The sequence below is a fragment of the Eupeodes corollae genome, chromosome 2, assembly GCF_945859685.1.
Source record: "Eupeodes corollae chromosome 2, idEupCoro1.1, whole genome shotgun sequence".
Lineage (NCBI taxonomy): Eukaryota > Metazoa > Arthropoda > Insecta > Diptera > Syrphidae > Eupeodes > Eupeodes corollae.
The window spans coordinates 130,619,927-130,642,449 of NC_079148.1; the positions used below are offsets into that span (position 1 = coordinate 130,619,927).

The 22,523-nt window shown below is 33.5% G+C and overlaps 1 protein-coding gene across 1 annotated transcript in view; it reads left to right on the plus strand.

Moving 5' to 3' along the window:
• Window positions 1-22,523, plus strand: part of LOC129946187 (uncharacterized) — a 507,301-nt gene that overhangs the window by 459,482 nt on the left and 25,296 nt on the right. Inside the window, exon 8 of the mRNA XM_056056274.1 lies at window positions 6,909-6,999. Coding sequence (XP_055912249.1) covers window positions 6,909-6,999 — 91 coding nt within the window. The remainder of the gene's footprint in view (window positions 1-6,908; window positions 7,000-22,523) is intronic.

A 22,523-nucleotide genomic window follows, 5' to 3' on the forward strand; every position in this document is an offset into this window, starting at 1 on the left:
TTTATTTTTTGTCTCAGGAAGTCATCAAAAATAACTTAATTCACTTCCCTTATTCTTCCTAATCTGCACTGTATATTAATTTATAATTTATTTTGCAATAGTACCTCAAAAAACCGACATCATTGTTGTCTGTTAAAAATTATAATTCCGGTCCAGCATCTTTCCCTCATTCGTCAACTAAAACAAAATCAAAGAAAATTGAAATCTGCCAGACAAAACTTGAATTTTTTAAAATCCGCGATTTAAAAAAGAAACAGTACACCGACGTATTTATCTGACAGCTGTTTTGCTCGGTGTATCTTGAGCATCTTTTTGTCTGTTCGCTGCAAGTGTTTTGTGTAGAAACTGTAGCTCCCGAATGTATCTGAATCTGAAGGAAGGACAATGCACTCTCTGTCTCTAAAATTGTTATTGATGATGGGCCACCGATAATGAAAAAAAAAAACTGAAGTATTCTTTCTTTGAGACACTGAAACGCGAAACATGCTCAACACACGCCATCGGGCGCAGATGTTTTTTTTTCCTCGAAAATTTCAAAGACAGGTACCCAATTTGAATTATATTAAGTATATTTTTCAGACTGATCGTCTCAAAAACCTGTTTATGAGTCCTTTTTTTGGTGGTGTTCCAAGGAAAGGAAAATAATGCAACGACAACTTGTCTTATAAACGTGCTCATGTTGCTAACTTCACTTACTTTTCGTAAAACCAAAATATAAACCTATAATTTTTACTCACTATAATCAAATTGGTCACATTGTTGAAACTGACATTTAGTTGTTGCTTTCAAATTGGTCACATTGTTGAAACTGACATTTAGTTGTTGCTTTCTTAGTTGTTATAGGATAAAATTAAGGACTATTGTTTTTGAAATGGCATTTTAAAATTAGGAGATCTAAATCTACCAAAAAGTTTAAACACCTAGCTTTGCAAGAATTAAAACAGTTGGAAAGGGTTCTGCCAGTTTCAACAAAGTGATAGCTGTCAATTCTTTGAAAAGGCATCTGCCAGTTTCAGAAAAGTGATAACTGTCAGTTCTCTATTAAAGACTAAAAGTTGCTAATTTAAAGAAGAGGCTCCGGTTGATTTGTGAGAAGGTGAAAATATCGGCACCCTTTTGGTACATTTTAAGAGGCTTTGAAATGACAAGAGAATCAAAGGAAATATTGTTTAAATGTCAAAAAACACAAATAGAACACCCGGTTTGGTGCGTTTGTCTCAGTTTGTATCTACTAATTATCTTTTTTGCTGTAGTGTCTGCATATTTTGGGAGAGATCCTCCAGATCTCCAAGTTTCTAACAATCTTAACCAAAGATCGCTGCCACTTGGATAAAACAATGTCAAATGTCAGTTCAAATCCAATATTTGACCCTGACAGAAGTTGTTACAATCCTTTTACTTTTATTCTTCTTTCGTCTTCCTATATTTCTTTTCTTTCGCCTACATCAAAAAACAAGTCCTTTTATTCTCAAACATTCATATTCCCTCCATTTCATTCTTATACATGATTATAAACTCGTTAGAGTGAGAGAATAAATCATCTTCATCCCAGGACAAGAAAATAATTCCCCGAAATGAAGGAGAACAGAAAAAACTAAAGCAGCTGTTAAAAGATCTTAAAAGAACCAAAAAAGAGACGAAGAAGAAAACTACTAAATATAGAAAACGAAAAAGGGACCTTCAAAGGACCAATAATCGTTTGCCTTTGCACAGTCGAATCGTGTCCCTCGTCCGGGACATTTCTCATTTTAATATCGTTTGTGCACATCTTTTTCGGTCTTTCGTTGTGATTTAAAAAAAAAACCTATAAAGTTCGATAACTATCTATCTCGAGAGTGAATCTTTAGGAAAGTCTTTAAAAAAAACACACCCACACACACAAAATATCTGATTTTTGATCAAAAAGTGATATGGTTACATATCGGGAACGTTTGATAGATGGACGTTTGCGTCTCACACGGGTTCGGGTTACATATTTGTCATCAATGATGGAATATAACACATCCATGAATGGATCCTACTCCAAAACTTCTTCAACCAATAATATACAATCTCCATCACCGCCTCCACCATCATCATCTTCATCATCATCAAGGAAGTGTTGTTCATCGGGGTGAGTTCAGAGGGATAAAGTGAAAGGGTAGGGAAGGGTTTTAAAATAAATTTCGTGGGATATTGGTTAAAAATTGTGTGCAAAAAAGCAGGTGATGATAAGGATATTTAAATTACACCAATAAAAAATGCATACTCAACATCAATCGATTAACAAGGGAAGGATGATGGGAAATTAAGGAGCGTCGGCGTTTATATTGGCGTTCGATGACATTGGATTAAATTAAGTGGATAATTTAATTACTTTTTTTGCTGCCTTCAATTTCACACCAATTATTATACATAGAGTGTTTTTCGTGTATGGGTTAAGGTGAATAATATGAGAAAACGAAATAATTTATTCAACCGGTAAATTGGTGGGAATTCGAATTTTATTGATTCTTGTTTTCTCAATTTCATGTGTGAAAATTAAGTTGATACATAATTTATTTATGTTTTTCTGTTTTTGGATCATAGTGAACTTGACTTTTGAACTATTACATTAAGTTTTGTTGACAAATTTTTTTAAATAGTGTCTCCTAGTTTAGTTTCAAAACTAAAAAGATCGTTTTTTTTTAAATATTCTTTCACTTCCCAAATTGTGTTTTTCTTTTAAACGTTTGTGTTGTTTACTTCCTTACCGACAGGTTTTTGACAGCTTTAACTTAATTATTCGTTGACTGAAAAAAAACACTAATATGTTTTATTTTAAAATTGTTTTACAATGGCTTTGACGATTTTGGTCATATTTTACCTCAAGTTTGTGTTACTTATGTGACATACTACACACTTTCTTAGAAACAGTTTTTTGACAACTTTAACTTTATAATTCCTTGACTGAAAAAAACACTAACATGTATTATTTTAAAAATGTTTGACAATGGTTTTGACGGTTTCGGTTATACACTCCAAGTTTTCATTGTTACTTATGTGACAAAGTATACACGTTACCAACAGTTTTTTTACAACTTTATAATACTTAAATATTAAAACACAACTTTTAATTACATTTCTAAATTGCTTGGCAATTTCTTTGATGATTTAAGTCAAACTATATCTTTTATTGTCATTGTTACTTTTGTGACACACATAAAATAAACCTTACAAATTTTCCTCAACTATTCTGGTTCTATAGCGAAAAGAGTTCAGAAGGTCCCAACCTAGTTCTCCATTTAAGATGTTGATTGTTTCTTCTAAACCAAGTATATTTACCCCAAAATAGCGCTTTCAGAACTCCTTAAGTATTGGACAAACTCCCAGGAAATAAATCACACAATGTTGGCAATTCTGGACGGTGAGGAATTAACTTTAAATAATAAGCTGATTTTTTGTGTACTGTTTTTGAACAAGAAGTAGGTGTTTATCAAGAAATGGTTTACTTTACTTCTGTAAGATCTGTAAATAGATGCTTCAGCTTCACTCATAAACTTATCGTACATCATGATGCCGACTTTTTTCAGCAAGTCATCAAAATTCTCCTCTTAAGCACCTTGATACTTTCGTCTGCTGAAATTGAAAAAGTAGTTGAGTATTCAACTGTCAGTTTTTTCCAGTCTTTAACACACGAAACTTCAGAATTGATAGCTTGGGTGAGTACTCTTCGCGGAATTCTTTCGTCACCCATCGCCAAAACTATTGACACGTAGTTGAAATGTAATTTAAGTGTGTCTAAAAAGAGGCGTCCTATTCCTGTTTCAAGATGTAACAGTTGGGCGTCGTACTTGGCAACTTGAAAGTACTTTTATCAAAAAAAAATGGAAGAATTTTCCACAGCTTCAAACGATCGATACTTGCGCTCCGTAAATATTGCAATTGTGGTAGTTTAAAATACTTTGTATTTAGCTATGTTCGAAACGCTATTTTGAACTTGGATTGTAAATGTTTTTCTAGCTTCAAGTTAGATGCAATCAAAACTCCCAGATAATTGTGTTCCTTTACTATTTTTATCGGTTCCTCGTCAAACGTCAACTTCTCACTCCTGGAATATCTCTCATTTTTGATTTAGAAAGATTTACTTCCAGATTCTATGTTTTGCAATAAAGTTGAAGCCTATTTATCATTAGCTGCATCCTTTCTATAGTTTTAGCTAGAAAAACTATATCGTCCTCGAACATCCGTCCTGGAATATTCGTTCCTCTTAAATCAATACCACCTTTCATCGAATCAGATATGTCATTTATGTAAACGGTGATTTTTTAAGAGCTTGAGAACTTTTAAAAAAAAAAAAACGCATAAAATTTGCAAAATCTCATCGATTCTTTATTTGAAACGTTAGATTGGTCCATGACATTTACTTTTTGAAGATAATTTCATTTAAATGTTGACCGCGGCTGCGTCTTAGGTGGTCCATTCGGAAAGTCCAATTTTGGGTAACTTTTTCGAGCATTTCGGCCGGAATAGCCCGAATTTCTTCGGAAATGTTGTCTTCCAAAGCTGGAATAGTTGCTGGCTTATTTGTGTAGACTTTAGAATTGACGTAGCCCCACAAAATATAGTCTAAAGGCGTCAAATCGCATGATCTTGGCGGCCAACTTACCGGTCCATTCCTTGAGATGAATTGTTCTCCGAAGTTTTCCCTCAAAATGGCCATAGAATCGCGAGCTGTGTGGCATGTAGCGCCATCTTGTTGAAACCACATGTCAACCAAGTTCAGTTCTTCCATTTTTGGCAACAAAAAGTTTGTTAGCATTGAACGATAGCGATCGCCAATCACCGTAACGTTGCGTCCAACAGCATCCTTGAAAAAATACGGTCCAATGATTCCACCAGCGTACAAACCACACCAAACAGTGCATTTTTCGGGATGCATGGGCAGTTCTTGAACGGCTTCTGGTTGCTCTTCACTCCAAATGCGGCAATTTTGCTTATTTACGTAGCCATTCAACCAGAAATGAGCCTTATCGCTGAACAAAATTTGTCGAATGTGGTCGAATAACACAAACCCAATTGCTGCGAACGGCGACGAATCGACATTTCACGGTCTTCAGCAACACTCTCAGAAACAGACGCAATATTCTCTTCTGTACGCACTGTACGCATTCGTGTGGTTGGTTTAATGTCCAATAAAGTAAACTGAGTGCGAAACTTGGTCACAATCGCATTAATTGTTTGCTCACTTGGTCGATTATGTAGACCATAAATCGGACGTAAAGCGCGAAACACATTTCGAACCGAACACTGATTTTGGTAATAAAATTCAATGATTTGCAAGCGTTGCTCGTTAGTTAGCCTATTCATGATGAAATGTCAAAGCATACTGAGCATCTTTCTCTTTGACACCATGTCTGTAATCCCGCGTGATCTGTCAAATACTAATGCATGAAAATCCTAACCTCAAAAAAATCACCCTTTATAAGATAAAGAGAAGAGTACTTAAAACGTATCCTTGCTTAAGGCCCATCGACGACGAACGAAAATCATCTGAAAGAGAATTTGCATCCCAAACTTTGTTGTCATAGAAGTGACCCTTAAAAGTGACACAAATTCTCACAGAATTTTTTTTCTGAAATATCAGTAATATTGATTGAATTGGATAATTTCAATTTGTAAAGCAGATTTTCGTACAGAAAAATTCCTGCATTTTAAATTTCTTATGTCACAAAAAAATGTGACTATATCTGTTTTAACTTTCAAATTCTATTGTTTTGGTATCTTAATTACTTCAAAAATTTGGTATTTCGATGTTTTCTTTATTTGTTACGGATGTGACACTTGCCAAATAATGGATGAATTAGTGAATTACGAATTAATGAGCAAATTTCCACCCTTAGTTCTGTTTTGTTAGTGGTCCGTAAATTGACATTTCTTGGTATTGACAACTACGAAATACTCCAGTGCGCATTTTTATTTCAAACACGAACAATTCTAACGTCAGTTATACGTCAAATACGAATAATAATTAACACAAAAGGCACGTTGACATGACATTCGAAAAACTCGTGAAGGATTTGACAGTTCTTCGATATACCCGGGGCTTGTGAATCTCAAAACAAGTTAAATTAACTTGTTCTTTGATCATCGAACATCTTATAGAAATTAGTAGTTTTCAATGAAGACAGAACTGTCAATGTTAATTTCTTCCATGTAAACTCGAAATAGACATGCAATGCACATGACACAATTCTTGTTCGTTTCTTCTTCTTTTTTTTTGAAAATGTTACAAAGTTTCGTTCTGTTGTCTTAGTTTGTGATGTTGTAACTTTACCGTGTAGACACGCTCAATTGTCATTCATTCAAGTGCTAAAAACAACATGTTGATGGATTGATTGTTGTTCTTATTTTTATTTTATTCTCATTCTCATACCTGCCTTCCATCCATCCCATCGATTTGTTGTAAATTTTATTTTAGAATACAAAAACTTATTCTTATTTGAGGTTTAAAGAAGATTAAAATAACAACATTAACTGACAGTTCATCGTTCTTGTGTGTGTGGCTAGGTGAAAAACATCGAAATTCCAAGAAAAACACAACCAAATGTTGTTTTCTTGCCAATGTGAATTTTTAGCCTTATTTCTTTCTTCTATAGGGGTACGTTCCCAAAAAAAACCCAAACCCTTAAGAAATATGAATGAAATTGAAAACAATTGTCTCATTTCTTGGAATTATAGTCTGACGTTTCTTTACCTTTAAGAACGCATCACTTGTTTGTTCTTTTTTCTTGTTGTGCAATTCATCATTTCAACTGTCAGATGGTTTATGATTTTTTTGTTTTCATTGAAAAAAAAAGGGTTTGGGTTTTTTCTAAAATGTATTCTTCTAACATATGTGGGTTTTTTGTTATTTAATTGAATTTTCTTTTTGTTTTTCTCTTTTCTAGATTTGAAACAACGACAACGAATGACGGTATTAGTGTCATTGGCATAAGTAGCAGCAATGATGTCAAACGAGATTTATTTTCTAGTACTTTGGTAAGCACCTGTTTACATCGTTGTTTTTTTTTAATTTATTGGTAATTAAACATTTTAAATTGAAAAAATCTGTTATTTCACTGCGCAAAACTTAAACAAGAAGGTAGAGCACAAATGAAGCATTAATTAAGTGTAACAATTCGTGCAGAACGCATATATCATAACCAGAGAAAGAACGTTGTTATTTTTCATACACTGTCAACTAAAATTAAAACACCTTTTACAATATTTAGACAACATTTTAAGAAATTAAAAAATATTACAATTGGCACCTTACTGCTTTAAAATTTCATTGTGAACGCGTCCAATAACCAAACAAACAAATTTTAATGTGAACGCATCTAATATCTGTATTGTCAATGTCAAAACTTTTATTTAATGTTGAAAACAACTTTTAGAATATTTAGACAACATTTCAAGAATTATCCGCACTGTCAATGTCAAAACTTTCATTTAAAACACCTTTTACTGTATTTAGGCAACATTTCAGGAAATTGAAAAATATTACAATTGGGACTATTAAATTTCATTGTGAACGTATCTAATATCTGAACTGTCAATGTCAAAACTTTCATTTAAGGGTGAAAACACCTTTTACAATATTTAGACAACATTTCAAGAAATTGAAAAAATATTACAATTGGGACCTTACTACTTTAAAATAACCAAACAAACAAATGTTAGTGTGAACGCATCTAATATTCGAACTGTCAATGTCAAAACTTTCATTTAAAATTGAAAACACCTTTTACAATATTTGTAGTACCCGTAGCATGATGGTTAGTGCGTTGGACTGTCATGCAAGGGGTCTTGGGTTCAATCCCTGCCTGTGCCACCTTAATTTATAAAAAATAATTTTCGCGGGTACTGCCTCTTGTGAGGAATTGACAAATCCTTCAAGAGTAATTCTTGTCATGAAAAAGTGCTTTCTCAAACTAGCCGTTCGGATTCGGCCTAAAATTTTAGGTCCCTTCCATTCCTGACAACAGTACTCGCACACAGGAATGGTTGAGAGTTGTAAGTCACTAGGCCCTGGTTCACAACGGACTGTTGCGCCACCCCATTTGATTTTTTTTTACAATATTTAGAAAATATTTCAAGAAATTGAAAAATATTACAATTGGGACTTTAAAATTTCATTGTGAAAGCATCTAATTTCTGAACTGTCAATGTCAAAACTTTCATTTAAAGGTAAAAAAAGACCTTTTACAATATTCAGACAACATTTTAAGAAATTAAAAAATATTACAATTGGGACCTTACTACTTTAAAATTTCGTTGCGAACGCATCCAATAACCAAACAAACAAATTTTAGTGTGAACGCATCTAATATCCGAACTGCCAATGTCAAAACTTCCATTTAAAATTGAAACCCCCTTTTACAACATTTCAAGAAATTGAAAAATATTACAATTGGGACTTTAAAATGTCATTGTGAAAGCATCTAATTTCTGAACTGTCAATGTCAAAACTTTCATTTAAAGGTAAAAAAACACCTTTTACAATATTTAGACAACATTTTAAGAAATTAAAAAATATTACAATTGGGACCTAACTACTTTAAAATTGCATTGTGAACGCATCCAATAACTACCACCAAACAAATTTCGTTGTGAAAGCATCTAATATCCGAGCTGTCAATGTCAAAACTTTTATTTAATGTTGAAAACAACTTTTACAATATTTAGACAACATTTCAAGAATTATCCGCACTGTCAATGTCAGAACTTTTATTTAAAACACCTTTTACTATATTTAGACAACATTTCAAGAAATTAAAAAATATCACAATAATTATTTAAAGAATTTTAACATTGGGACGTAACTACTTACAAACCAAACAAACAAATGTTAGTGTGAACGCATCTAATATCCGCACTGTCAATGTCAAAATTTTCATTTAAAATTGAAAACACCTTTTACAACATTTCAAGAAACTGAAAAATTTTACAATTGGGAGTTTAAAATTTCATTGTGAACGCATCTAATTTCTGAACTGTCAATGTCAAAACTTTCATTTAAAGGTAAAAAAAGACCTTTTACAATATTCAGACAACATTTTAAGAAATTAAAAAATATTACAATTGGGACCTTACTACTTTAAAATTTCGTTGCGAACGCATCCAATAACCAAACAAACAAATTTTAGTGTGAACGCATCTAATACCCGAACTGTCAATGTCAAAACTTTCATTTAAAATTGAAAACACCTTTTACAACATTACAATTGGGACTTTAAAATTTCATTGTGAAATCATCTAATTTCTGAACTGTCAATGTCAAAACTTTCATTGACATTGAAAACATCTTTTACAACATTTAGACAATATTTCAAGAAATTAAAAAATATTACTATTAGGACCTAACTACTTCAAAATTTCATTATGAACACATTCAATAACCAAACAAATAAAATAAGCATATTTTAGTGTGAATGCATGTAATATCCGAACTGTCAATGACAAAACTTTCATTTAAAGGTAAAAAAAAACACCTTTTACAATATTTAGACAACATTTTAAGAAATTAAAAAATATTACAATTGGGACCTTACTACTTTAAAATTTCGTTGCGAACACATCCAATAACCAAACAAACAAATTTTAGTGTGAACGCATCTAATACCCGAACTGTCAATGTCAAAACTTTCATTTAAAATTGAAAACACCTTTTACAACATTACAATTGGGACTTTAAAATTTCATTGTGAAATCATCTAATTTCTGAACTGTCAATGTCAAAACTTTCATTGACATTGAAAACATCTTTTACAACATTTAGACAATATTTCAAGAAATTAAAAAATATTACTATTAGGACCTAACTACTTCAAAATTTCATTATGAACACATTCAATAACCAAACAAATAAAATAAGCATATTTTAGTGTGAATGCATGTAATATCCGAACTGTCAATGACAAAACTTTCATTTAAAGGTAAAAAAAAACACCTTTTACAATATTTAGACAACATTTTAAGAAATTAAAAAATATTACAATTGGGACCTTACTACTTTAAAATTTCGTTGCGAACACATCCAATAACCAAACAAACAAATTTTAGTGTGAACGCATCTAATATCCGAACTGTCAATGTCAAAACTTTCATTTAAAATTGAAAACACCTTTTACAACATTACAATTGGGACTTTAAAATTTCATTATGAACGCATCTAATATCTGAACTGTGAATGTCAAAACTTTTCTTTAAAGGTGAAATTCAAAAAGAAAAAACGTTTACTATAATAAACTAAAGTATGTAGCAGAAATTACGAGTCAGTAACTGCAAAGTTATTATAGTGTTTAAGCGTATTTTTGGCTAATTTAAATAAGATTGATTAATTTATCATTGAATGGAGTTCGCTAGTTTAGTTTTTACAAGGAAGTAGGTATGTTTACTTTTAATGTTGACTGTTCTTTATGTGTTTATTCAATTTATACTTCAACTGCACTCCTTTAGAAAATTTCGCTACATTTATCGTTTCTGCTATTGCGTTGTTCTTAAATGGCGGAACGTTAAATAATATACCCTTCCGTAAAAATATAGTATCTACGTAATGTTCATTGTTGCGTAAATAAATTTAAACTAACAACATCGTACCTCCATAGTTAAAAATACAAAGCCAATATTGTTTATAAATTAGATAGAAAAACCATACAACAAAGCCCAGATGTAACTGTAAATATTTGCAATATATTTTACAAAACTAACACAAATTAAACAAGAATGTGCAATAAATTAAACAAGAATGTATAATTTTATTGAAAATAGTAATTATATTGTTTGGTATTGCGAAGTTACTTAAATAGGTAAACAAAATTGAATAAATTGAATTTATTAGTGTGGTTTTGAAGATTTCTACATTTGTTTGATTTGAAACATCGAAATATTTTACTTTAATTGCATTCAATGATTTTATCTAAATATTGTGATTTCAAATTCTGCAATCATCAATCATTTGCTATTAAAAAGACAATCCAGGCCAATCTGTTATAGATTATCTTTATATGTCGAACGACATTTCTGTTTATCTTTATGATTTCGAGGTGGACAGTCAGATATACTCCGACCATATGACATTGGTCCACCTCTTTGACCACTTCAGAATCAGAAAACGAACTAGAAACACAAAATTGCCTTCTTCCAAAACTGAAATGGAACAAAAATAAAGCTGAAGCGTATCAAATGAGTTTAAACCGAAATATGACAGTACAAGGAATAAAGGATAACATTTTGACGATAGAAGTTTTGGAGAACATCATAACATCCACAGCCATTACACATCAAGCTAATCCAGCTAAATCACCGTCGTATGATAAGGATAGTGAGTCTGCGAGGAAAAAATCTTGCGTTTTTAAACTTGTATCGAAACTTCAATGCCGTTTCTTTAAAAGCCGACTACATTACTGCTAATAAAGCCTTCAAAGCTATTTGCAATGCCAAAAAAGTAAACTATTTGAAGAAACAAGCAGAAAGTATACCTGTGCAGAAACTCTTCGGATTTTTGGAGAGCAATAAGAATTCTTAAAGGAAAAACGTTTGGATCAAAAATACCTTTATCTGCATCAGCACTTAAAAACATTTTCAAAATCAGTTGAACGCAGAATTTTTTTCTCAACCAATTCAGTATGCCAGGCCTAATTTTGAAAACCCAATGCTAGATAGCGAAATAATAATCTCAGAGGTTGAAGTAATTGTAGCGAATGTTAAGGAAAATAAAGCTCCCGGAGTTGATCGGATCGAAAACAAATTCTTTAAATATGCAACAAAATATTTTCTTATGCATCTTACAAAAGTATATAATGATATCTTCACAGCAGGGTATTCACTGGATGCTTTTAGAAAATCAATTATTTTTCCCCTACACAAAAAAGGAGATAAGATGGACCCAGCGAACTATAGGAGTATATCTTTTCTTAACTCTTCGCTTAAAATATTTATGGAAATCTTAAGATGCCGCCTCAGAAATGGGTCGAAAGTAAGCACCTTCTCAGTGAAGTACAAATTGGGTTCAGGAAAGGATATTCTCAAGTGGACCACATCTTTAGCATGACGAACATTGCTGAATAACACTTCGTAGGCGCAAAAAATTATACACCTTTTTCGTCGATTTCCGAGCAGCTTTTGATTCTATCGACAAAAAAGCCCCAATTATAAGCTGTTTCGAAACAGGACATCTCTTAAATTTGGAAGGTTGATTGAAAACATCTACAAAGAAACAAGGTATACAGTATGGGATGGGCAAAATTTGTCAGAGTGGTATCTTGCGTTCGCTGGATTGATACAAGGTTGTAATCTCAGCCCCTCACTATTTTGCCTTTACATTCAAGATTTGAATAATGAATTGCCATATGACATCACAATCGATGGGTTCCCTATTAAAATACTTATGTATGCAGACGATCTAGGTCTGCTATCGGAATCACAGGATTCCCTGCAGCTAATGATCAATAAATTAAGGGATTACTGCTTTGAGTGGAACGTTACTGTAAATCACAACAAGTCAAAAACGATGGTCTTTCGGAGAAGAACTGGACCTTTGGACCTTTAGCTGCAAATGAAAAATGGTACTATTGTGAAGATTTAATCGAAAATGTCAAAGAATACCAATACCTTGGTTTTACTGTGACGAGCAAACCTGAATTCCGAAATGCACCTTGAGAAAAGGCTATCGGCTTCCAAAAACGCTGTTGGTACAGTATGGAAAAATATTCACGGAAATTTCGAGTTTTTACCGCAACGTCTCAGTCCATCATGTTGTATGTTACAGTATCATGGGGCTGGCGCCCTTCGGAGAACACTGAAAAACTACTCTGATTCTTTTTAAAACTACAGTTTCGTCTACCGGACACAACACTAAACTATATGCTTCTTATCGAAACTGGGTTATCACCACTGTACCTAAAATCACTTAGATTACATTTCAATTACACTGTTAAACTGATGAACAGCCACACCGATAAAATTGCTATGAAGATTGCAGTATCAGTCATAAGGTCCCAAAGTTCGTGGTTTGAAGAATGGAAAAATTTAGCAGACTCGTGTGAAATACCTTTCAGCTTTGACTTTGGAAAATGTTACAGAGTGGAAACAATTTACTGGAAAGCCTCCATTATAGAGCAAGGGAAGACAACATACAGAAGGCGAGAAGCTCACTTCACAATGTTAAGTCTTAAAGGGAATCCCAAGACCTCAAAAAAATATATAGTCAATGATTGCAAAACTTGTTAATTTCACTGTTCTCAGTACATAATCTTTGTTTTGTTTTCAAAGAAACACTACCTTACCAATGGTCATTCAATTATTTTAACCTAGCTTACTGTGCAATTTAAGACCGCAGGGTAAGTTTTTTTTTTAAAGTTTATGCAATTAGTTTTCATCAAGAATAAAAATAAGTACCAAATTTGCTTTTTAAATGTTTTTAAGTAAAAATTATAAAATTTCAATAATAGGCGACTACCTCTAGTGCCGATTAAACGAACTACATTACCGACTATACTTATTATTTGTTATCGGCAAAAGTCAAAATATTTTTTGTCCAAGAAAGAACTATTTTCAAGTAATAATAGACTGAATTTTATAAAACCTATCAATAATGTCCCAAAAAAAAGTTTAAATTTTTAAAGTAGGTAATTGAAAAATTAAAAACTATAATATATTGATTCAAAATATTTAACAACCAATTGTTAAGGGCCTAGCATTTTACAAGACATACTTTTTCTACATTTTTGCATTTCTAGTTACTTCCAAATCAAAATATACTAACTTACCCTTTTCCAGAACCTCAGATTCCAGGTTCAATGCATAGTTTGGAACATGCGTTTTAAGTAGAAGCGTAAAGTTTTTCCACTTCATCATATTACTGACCTCGCCATTCTTGTGCTGCGTAAAGCATGATTGATTCTGCAACAGATTCAAAAACTTTAAATTTCGTGCTATGGTTTAGATATTTGTTGGAGAAACACATCTTCCAAATTGAGTTTATTGCAGTTTTTGCCTTTACAAGCTTATCTTTTAAGTGCTTTTCCATTTTTTGAATTGCAGGTGAAGATCACTTCAAGGTACTTGTATTCGCTGACAACTTCAAGTCTTTCGTTATTGTAGTGCCAATTCTCATTTGATCATAGTCTGCCTCTCCCTCTATTGATCTTTGACTTCTCTTGGTTGACCACTAGGTTCCGGTGAATGAGCTAGAATCACTATATTATCTGCAAACAGAAGTGCTTTGATAGTAGTACTGCTGACATCAATTCCACCAGACAGGATGTCCATTACATCGTCGATAAATCGCGCAAACAAAGGGCTTAGAGTACAACCTTGCCTCACTTCAATTTTCGTTTCGTTGGTACTCCTTGAGCATATTGTTGTGGTTGATCCAAGATGTAAGGCGCAGCGCCGTTGTAAAATATTCGTAAAAATTTTGTACGATACGTTTGAAAAGGATATTCCCCTATAGTTATTTGCATCGGGTTTGTAGCCCTTTTTATAGATTGGGAATATCAAAGCTTTTTTGAAATCTCGATATTATCATATTACCCTTCTCAAGGATGTCATTGCTTAAGTTTGTTACTGATTGTATGAGCTCTACACAGCCTAACTTATAGAATCCCCTTAAAATGGCGATACAACCCTGGTGCTTTGCAACTTTGTAGATCTTTGATCACCGCATTCGTTTCTGTCGCTGTTATTTGTGCATATGTCGTCTTCAAAGCAGGGGGAAGCAAATTGAATGGAGTTTATACAGCTTTGTGGATTTAACAGCGTTTTGAATTGAGAGCACAATGAAGATGCATTTAAGTTAAGAAATTGTTAGTTTTAAGACATTTCGAAGCTTACTAGCAGGCTTGTTAAAGAATGCATTCAATGTTTTCATCTAAATATTGGGATTTCAAATTCTGCAATCATCAAGCATTTGACCTTAAGACTACAATCATTATTTGCATTCAATTAATTGCAATCATTTAAGAATTCATGTATTCTTTTATTTCAATTTCTGGAAACATCAATCATTTAACTTTAAAAAGACTGCAATCATTTTTTCTTTGATCATTTCATTGCTATGATTTAAGACTCATTGTATTCTTAACATTTAATTGAAGTCTTTGCATTCTTGTCCGTTCTTGAGTGATTTTAAGTACACAAAATATTCTAAAATGGCTTATACACCTCGTACACCAATTTTCGGTGTCAGGATTTTCGATGTCATACACCAAGAGATTAAAACAAACATTTCAAAAGTGTGTAGTGAAATTTAACTTAAGAATTAAAAAGAATACAAAGACTTCAAGTGAATGTTAAGTCTTAAAGTGAATGCCAAGACCTCAAAAGAATATAAAGTTAATGATTGCAAACCTGTTAATTTCACCGTTGTCAATACATAATCATTATGTTTTGTTTTCAAAGAAACACTACCTTACCAATGGTCATTCAATTATTTTAATCTAACTTACTGTGGAAGTTTTTTTTCAAAGTTTATGCAATTAGTTTTCATAAAGAATAAAAATAAGTGCTAAATATGTTTTCTAAATGCTTTTAAGTAACAATTATAAAATTTCAATGACAGATGACGACCTTTAGTGCCGATTAATAGAATTGCATTACCGACAATAATTATTTTTTGTTATCGGCAAACGTCAAAATAGTTTTTTTGTTCAAGAAAGAAATATTTTTAAGTACTAATGGACTAAATTTTATGAAGCTTGTCAACAATGTCCTAAAACAAAGTTTAAATTTTTAAAGCAGGTTTTTAAAAATTAAAAACTATAATATATTGATTCAAAATATTTAACAACCAATTGTTAATTTTACAAGACATACTTTTTCTACATTTTTGCATTTCTAGTTACTTCCAAATCAAAATTTACTAACTTTCACTTTTTCTAAAAAAAAATGATGCATCTGAACACGTGTGAATAGTGACAGTTCATGAAAATTAAAATCAAAGCAAACAAACCTATTCACGTGGATCTTATATTCGATTCGTTCGATTCTCTTTCACACTGCCTTTGCATTCTGCTATCCATCGGGTGAACTACATTATCCTAAACCAATTTGACATTCATGAAAACAGCTGTTCAAATGAAAATCTTTAGAATGTTGAGTAAATTGTTATGGTTTTGATTCTTACAAAAATTAAGTTTAATCAATACAATTGTTTAATTTTTGGAAATGGACAGTATTGGACTTTTTATTCCAATTGTAAATAGAGGAATAAGAGAATCCTCAAACGGAGAGCTTCGACGAAATGTTAGAAAGTAAACAAAAAACTCAACCACATCTTTGATTGGTGGGCCTAGGGGTTGAGCCTATCTCTTAGACTATTCCAAATTTAGCGGAGGTCTTCGGGTTGTGGTTTTGCATTATTTTTTTTAAATTTCTGTATTTTATTTCATTACAGAAATAATTGGTGCAAATTGTTCCTTGTGTGTCGTACTTCCCCTAAAAATGCTAATAATCCTTTATTTATAAAAAAATATTCTAAATTAAGCAATAAATTAATTTTTTACTTACATTTTGCTAACAACAATTAACAAACCAGACATTAAATAAAATATCCGAATTTTATAAAATAAATGCGTTCACGTGAATAGAAGAATACAGCGCAGTATTACCGACGTTATCGACATACACAGATTCACTTCGAATGAATAGTGATAAGTGAAAATTCAGGAAAAATTCCCCCCAATGAATAGCAGAAAAGGGCTGTAGGTCTGTTGAAGGAACATATTAATTTGAAATGTCAGAATATCAGATTGCATGGGTTTAGCTTAACTACAAGTCGAACAAGCCGCTGTAGGGTTTTTACTTTTTGTAAAATGTAATGTGATAATAAAATGCTGAAATTTGGTTTGAATAAGTAAAATCATACTCAATTCAAAATTTTGCTTTATTTGCTTTTACATTTTTTATATTTTGTTCGTTTTTTAAATCTGACATTTTTTAATAGCGACGCTTTCCTTTCGGCTTTGATTGTTTAACTATTTGATTTATTTTTACATTTCAGTGCCATTATAAAACAATAATGAGTTTCCGTACAAATTATCGAGCACTTTCATGTAAATCGTACCGACAAGATGACCCAGTTTTTCATAAATCTTTAATTATTTCCTTTCTTGCCCTATTTGCTCAAAACACTCGATATTTAAATATATCTTGCCTGCGTTAACACTATACTTAAGTTTCTTACGTGTGTAAAGTATTCAATTTAAAAATGAGTATTTTGAACACACACATTTCTTAAAGAATTATTAAAGTCTTAAAATTAAAGTGCATTCCCAAAGCCTCTTGGTGGTCCTTTCTTCTTTAAAACATCATCCCACTTGAGTCAAAATAAATCCATATTTTTATCCACTAAAATGCAAAAGAAGCCCTAAGTGCTAAGCATATTTTTTGTATATGGCAATATCGAAAAGCAATTTAAAAAAGTTATTCAAAACTTGAACATGAACATCAATCTGAAGTGTAAGTTTACACCATCATCTAAACTCCTATACATACTTCAGTTCCCATATAAACTTACGTACATAATGTTGAATGCTTCAAAAATATTCTCTTCTTTCTTTTTCACTCCAAAAAAAAAAACAACTTTTTCAAATAAATTGGAATTTTCAAAAATGTCTGAATTTCAGAACAATTTCAATTGAAGGTTCCCATATCCTCTCCTTGTACAATTTCATTGCTCCCTGAACCATAACCTTGACATAAAATTCGATGTACTTAATTGACTTACTTCTGTCATTTAAAGTAGGTTTTGCCTGCGTTATCCGTATTTAAACGCCATCAGATGCATAATCAAGAAAATAACTTGTTTTTCAAAACACTGGCTGGCTGATGTGAATAAAAATGTATAAAATAAGTTAACCCACTATATTATGAAACTTTGCGAATGCGAAGACAAGTTGCGGCTTGGTGGCGGCTTAAAAAACTTTAAATAAACGATAAATCAATATAATGTCAGTGACTTGACTTAATTCACGATGTGGGATAAAAACTATACGCAAAATATTTTGTACACTTTGTGCAACCAACAACCCACCATCTCAAACCCCACCGCTTCCACTTGACCAGATGCTCACTTTCGATTTCGAAAATTAATTCGTTCACCTTTTACAAAAACCGGATTAACCTATATTAAATAAAATATGTATAGTAATAATGATAACTTTTGTAGGTATGTACATACCTGCAGACGATCGAACATCAGACAGAGATATCAGGAGGGATTTGATGGTTGTCCGCAATTCTAGTCTGTGGCTAGCCAAACCAATCCATAAAGAGCCACAGGCAGCAGAGTCAAAACCCACCTACCTCTGCACTGCAGCTTCAAGAGCTTCGAGTATCTTATGGGCTACTTTGTGGCATTTGAATTGAGAGCATTACTCGTATATCTTAAGAGGAATCCATCTTGTGGCACGATTTATATATTTTTTGTTTTATTTTTAATTAAATACCGATTAATCGTGGGTATGTACAAAAAAATGTTTTAAAACTTGTTCCACTCATGTAGTTGTTAAAAAATAAAACCTGGACAGTAGGGTGGACTGCTTTCTGCTCTCATTTGGACTTTAAGTGGCTTTTAAGTGATTGAGATATGTAATTTTTATCTTGTGCTTTTGTTTTTTGTTGTGCGGTATGGAATTCCAATGTGGGCGTTTTGCTTTTTCTTTTTTTTTTTGCTACAGCTTCAGATTATTTTTGTAAGGCAATAATGTCTCACTAATTGCCACTGCCACTTGCATTCCAACGCATTAAGCTTGATTACTTGACAATTTAAGCGTTAATTTCCATAGGAAAGTATATATGTATGTTTCCCAATCTAGAAAGGTGTAAATATAGATATTTAAGAGTAACTATTTTTAAGCTGAAGATCTACAACCCACGAGCAAACTATTTGAGGTATTTCTATTAATAGTTACAGTAAAGGTGGGATTTTGTGTGTCCTTACTGTCCTTACGTAGGTTAGGTCAAGATATTATTACTTAAAGGTTCTTCTACGTGAATTTAATCTTGAAGCTGGTTTAAGCAATACCTTAACATAAGTAAAAAAAACTTATATTAAATCCATTTGCCGCCTTACAAAAAGAATTCTTTCCTGAATAAAATCAGCTTTTTCTTTAGCAGACGTTTTTATTTGAAATAATTGTGTTTTTTTAGTGGCATAAAACTTTTAGGCGGCAACACTATTTTGACTGGGTCTCATTTTGTCAAGTGTCAAATTTTAAGTGATTTATTTTAAGTTTGGTTTTGAATTTTAGAACTAATAGAATGATGCCAAATTGTGCAAAATTAATTTTGAAAATCGTTAATTTTTTAAATACGTATTTTCCACTACGTCCATTTTATGGCTTAATCACAAACACGCTTCTGCTTCGTCTGCGTTAAGGTGGGCCTGCTTCGAAGTTGCTTTGAATGACATTTCTATTATTTCATCGCTTCAAAAGAGCAAATATTTTGTTTGTTGACAATTTTTATAGCTATTAAGCTGTCAGACAAAGCAAGTGTTCAGATAATTGAACTAGAGCTTCCGTTTGGAGTCATATTACGTTACATTACGTTCTTTTCCTTATGATTGTCAAACGAAACGTGAGGTCGAAGCTCCATTGTGATAGCATGCATTGAATTGCTATGGCTGAACTCGTAAACGTCAGGTGAAGACGAAGATGAAGCGTGTTTGTGATTCAGCCATTACTTTCAATAAAGAAAAGCTGCCGTAATATTCCTAAAGTGTAAGCCGGGATACCGTTTCATTAACTTGTACTTTTATAAAAACTTTACTTAATTACTTAAGGTGGTGCTTCAGACGGGTGCGGACCTGGGCCTCAACCAACTTCAGTCTCCAGCAGCTCGGTCCTTAGGTAGCTGTCTCCAGTTTCACACGCCAAGTTGGTTGAGGTCTTCACCCAACTGCGTGCGACACCTGAGTCGCGGTCTTCTTCTACTGCATCGGGATTGGTTTCGAAGACCTTCCGGGCTGGAACGTTGATGTCTATTCGATCTACATGACCCAGCCATCTAAGTCGTTGGACTTTAATTCTGTTAACTAGGTCAGTGTCGCTGTACAGTCCATACAGTTCGTCGTTATAAAGGGTGATTTTTTTGAGGTTAGGATTTTCATGCATTAGTATTTGACAGATAGCGCGGGATTTCAGACATGGTTTCAAAAAAAAGATGCTCAGTATGCTTTCACATTTCATCATGAATAGACTTACTAACGAGCAACGCTTGCAAATCATTGAATTTTATTACCAAAATCAGTGTTCGGTTCGAAATGTGTTTCGCGCTTTACGTCTGATTTATGGTCTACATAATCGACCAAGTGAGCAAACAATTAATGCGATTGTGACCAAGTTTCGCACTCAGTTTACTTTATTGGACATTAAACCAACCACACGAATGCGTACAGTGCGTACAGAAGAGAATATTGCGTCTGTTTCTGAGAGTGTTGCTGAAGACCGTGAAATGTCGATTCGTCGCCGTTCGCAGCAATTGGGTTTGTGTTATTCGACCACATGGAAGATTTTACGCAAAGATCTTGGTGTAAAACCGTATAAAATACAGCTCGTGCAAGAACTGAAGCCGAACGATCTGCCACAACGTCGAATTTTCAGTGAATGGGCCCTAGAAAAGTTGGCAGAAAATCCGCTTTTTTATCGACAAATTTTGTTCAGCGATGAGTCTTATTTCTGGTTGAATGGCTACGTAAATAAGCAAAATTGCAGCATTTGGAGTGAAGAGCAACCAGAAGCCGTTCAAGAACTGCCCATGCATCCCGAAAAATGCACTGTTTGGTGTGGTTAGTACGCTGGTGGAATCATTGGACCGTATTTTTTCAAAGATTCTGTTGGACGCAACGTTACGGTGAATGGCGATCGCTATCGTTCAATGCTAACAAACTTTTTGTTGCCAAAAATGGAAGAACTGAACTTGGTTGACATGTGGTTTCAACAAGATGGCACTACATGCCACACAGCTCGCGATTCTATGGCCATTTTGAGGGAAAACTTCGGAGAACAATTCATCTCAAGGAATGGACCGGTAAGTTGGCCACCAAGATCATGCGATTTGACGCTTTTAGACTATTTTTTGTGGGGCTACGTCAAGTCTAAAGTCAACACAAATAAGCCAGCAACTATTCCAGCTTTGGAAGACAACATTTCCGAAGAAATTCGGGCTATTCCGGCCGAAATGCTCGAAAAAGTTACCCAAAATTGGACTCAAGCTCTTAAAAAATCACCGTTTATCTTCTCCTCCATTCTCTATCTATGCATACGGGACCAAAAATCTTGAAGCATCCTAAGACGCACTCATCTTTCTTTGACAGGGTCCAGTCCCCAGCGCCATAAATAAGAACTGGGATGATGAGTGCCTTATGAGATGGGGATTTAATTCGAAAGAGGACTTTACTACTCAATTGCCTTCCAAGTCCAAAGAAGTAGCGATTTGCAAGATATTCTTCGTTTAATTTCAGCGCTGGTATCGTTGTCTGAGTTTATAGCAGTGCTTAGATAGACAAAGTCCTCAACTACATCAAAGTTATACCTGTCCATGTTGACGTTTTGTCCAAGACGTCGTTGTTCAATGTTCTTTTTTGATGACTGCATATACTTGGTCTTGCCCACCTTCTTCGCTTCTCGCAATGCTCAAAAACGCTCCACTGACATCACGCCACTGATCTTCCAATTATGTCAATATCATCTGCGTATCCAAATAACTAGAAGGTTCTTTGGAATATTGTGCCTCTAGTGTTGACGGTTGAGTTTTGCACAATTCTTTCCAGAACGATGTTGAAGAAGTCGCATGACAGTGCATCGCCTTGTCTAAAACCTTTTTTGACATCAAATGCATCGGTAAGATCTTTTCCGACCTTGATAAAGCAGCGTGCATTCTCCATCGTCATTCTGCATAAACGGATAAGTTTGACAGGGATGCCAAAACTAGACATTGCTCGGTAGAGCTCTTCCCAATAGATGCTGTTTTACGCGGCTTTAAAATCGATAAACCGATGGTGGGTATCAATTAGAAGTTCCTGGGTTTTTCCAAGACTTGCCGTAGAGTGAATATTTGGTCGACGGTAGACTTATCTGGTCTGAAGTCACACTGATCAGGTTGTTAACGAACGGCTTCCACATAATACGGCAGAAATGATCTTATATGGAAAGTTCAGGAGACTGTTGCCTCTATAGTTCAAGCAAAGTATGCTGAGATTCCACTCATCAGGCATGCTTTCTTCGGACCATATTTTGCAGATGAGTTGGTGCATGCTCCCTACCAAGTCATCGCCTGCTGCTTTGAATAGTTCGGCAGCGATGCTGTCAGCTCCAGCAGCTTTGTTTGACTTCAGTTAAGATATAGCTATCCTCACTTTGTCGAGGTCGGGAGGGCGGAATTGTTGATGATGTCCTCGCCTAGGTTTAATGGTTCTATCTCCCTAACAACGGAATTCGATTCGTCATCGCCGTTATATAATTTTGAAAAGTAGTTTTCCCATATTCTCAACATAGACTGCGGTTTTAAAAAACTTT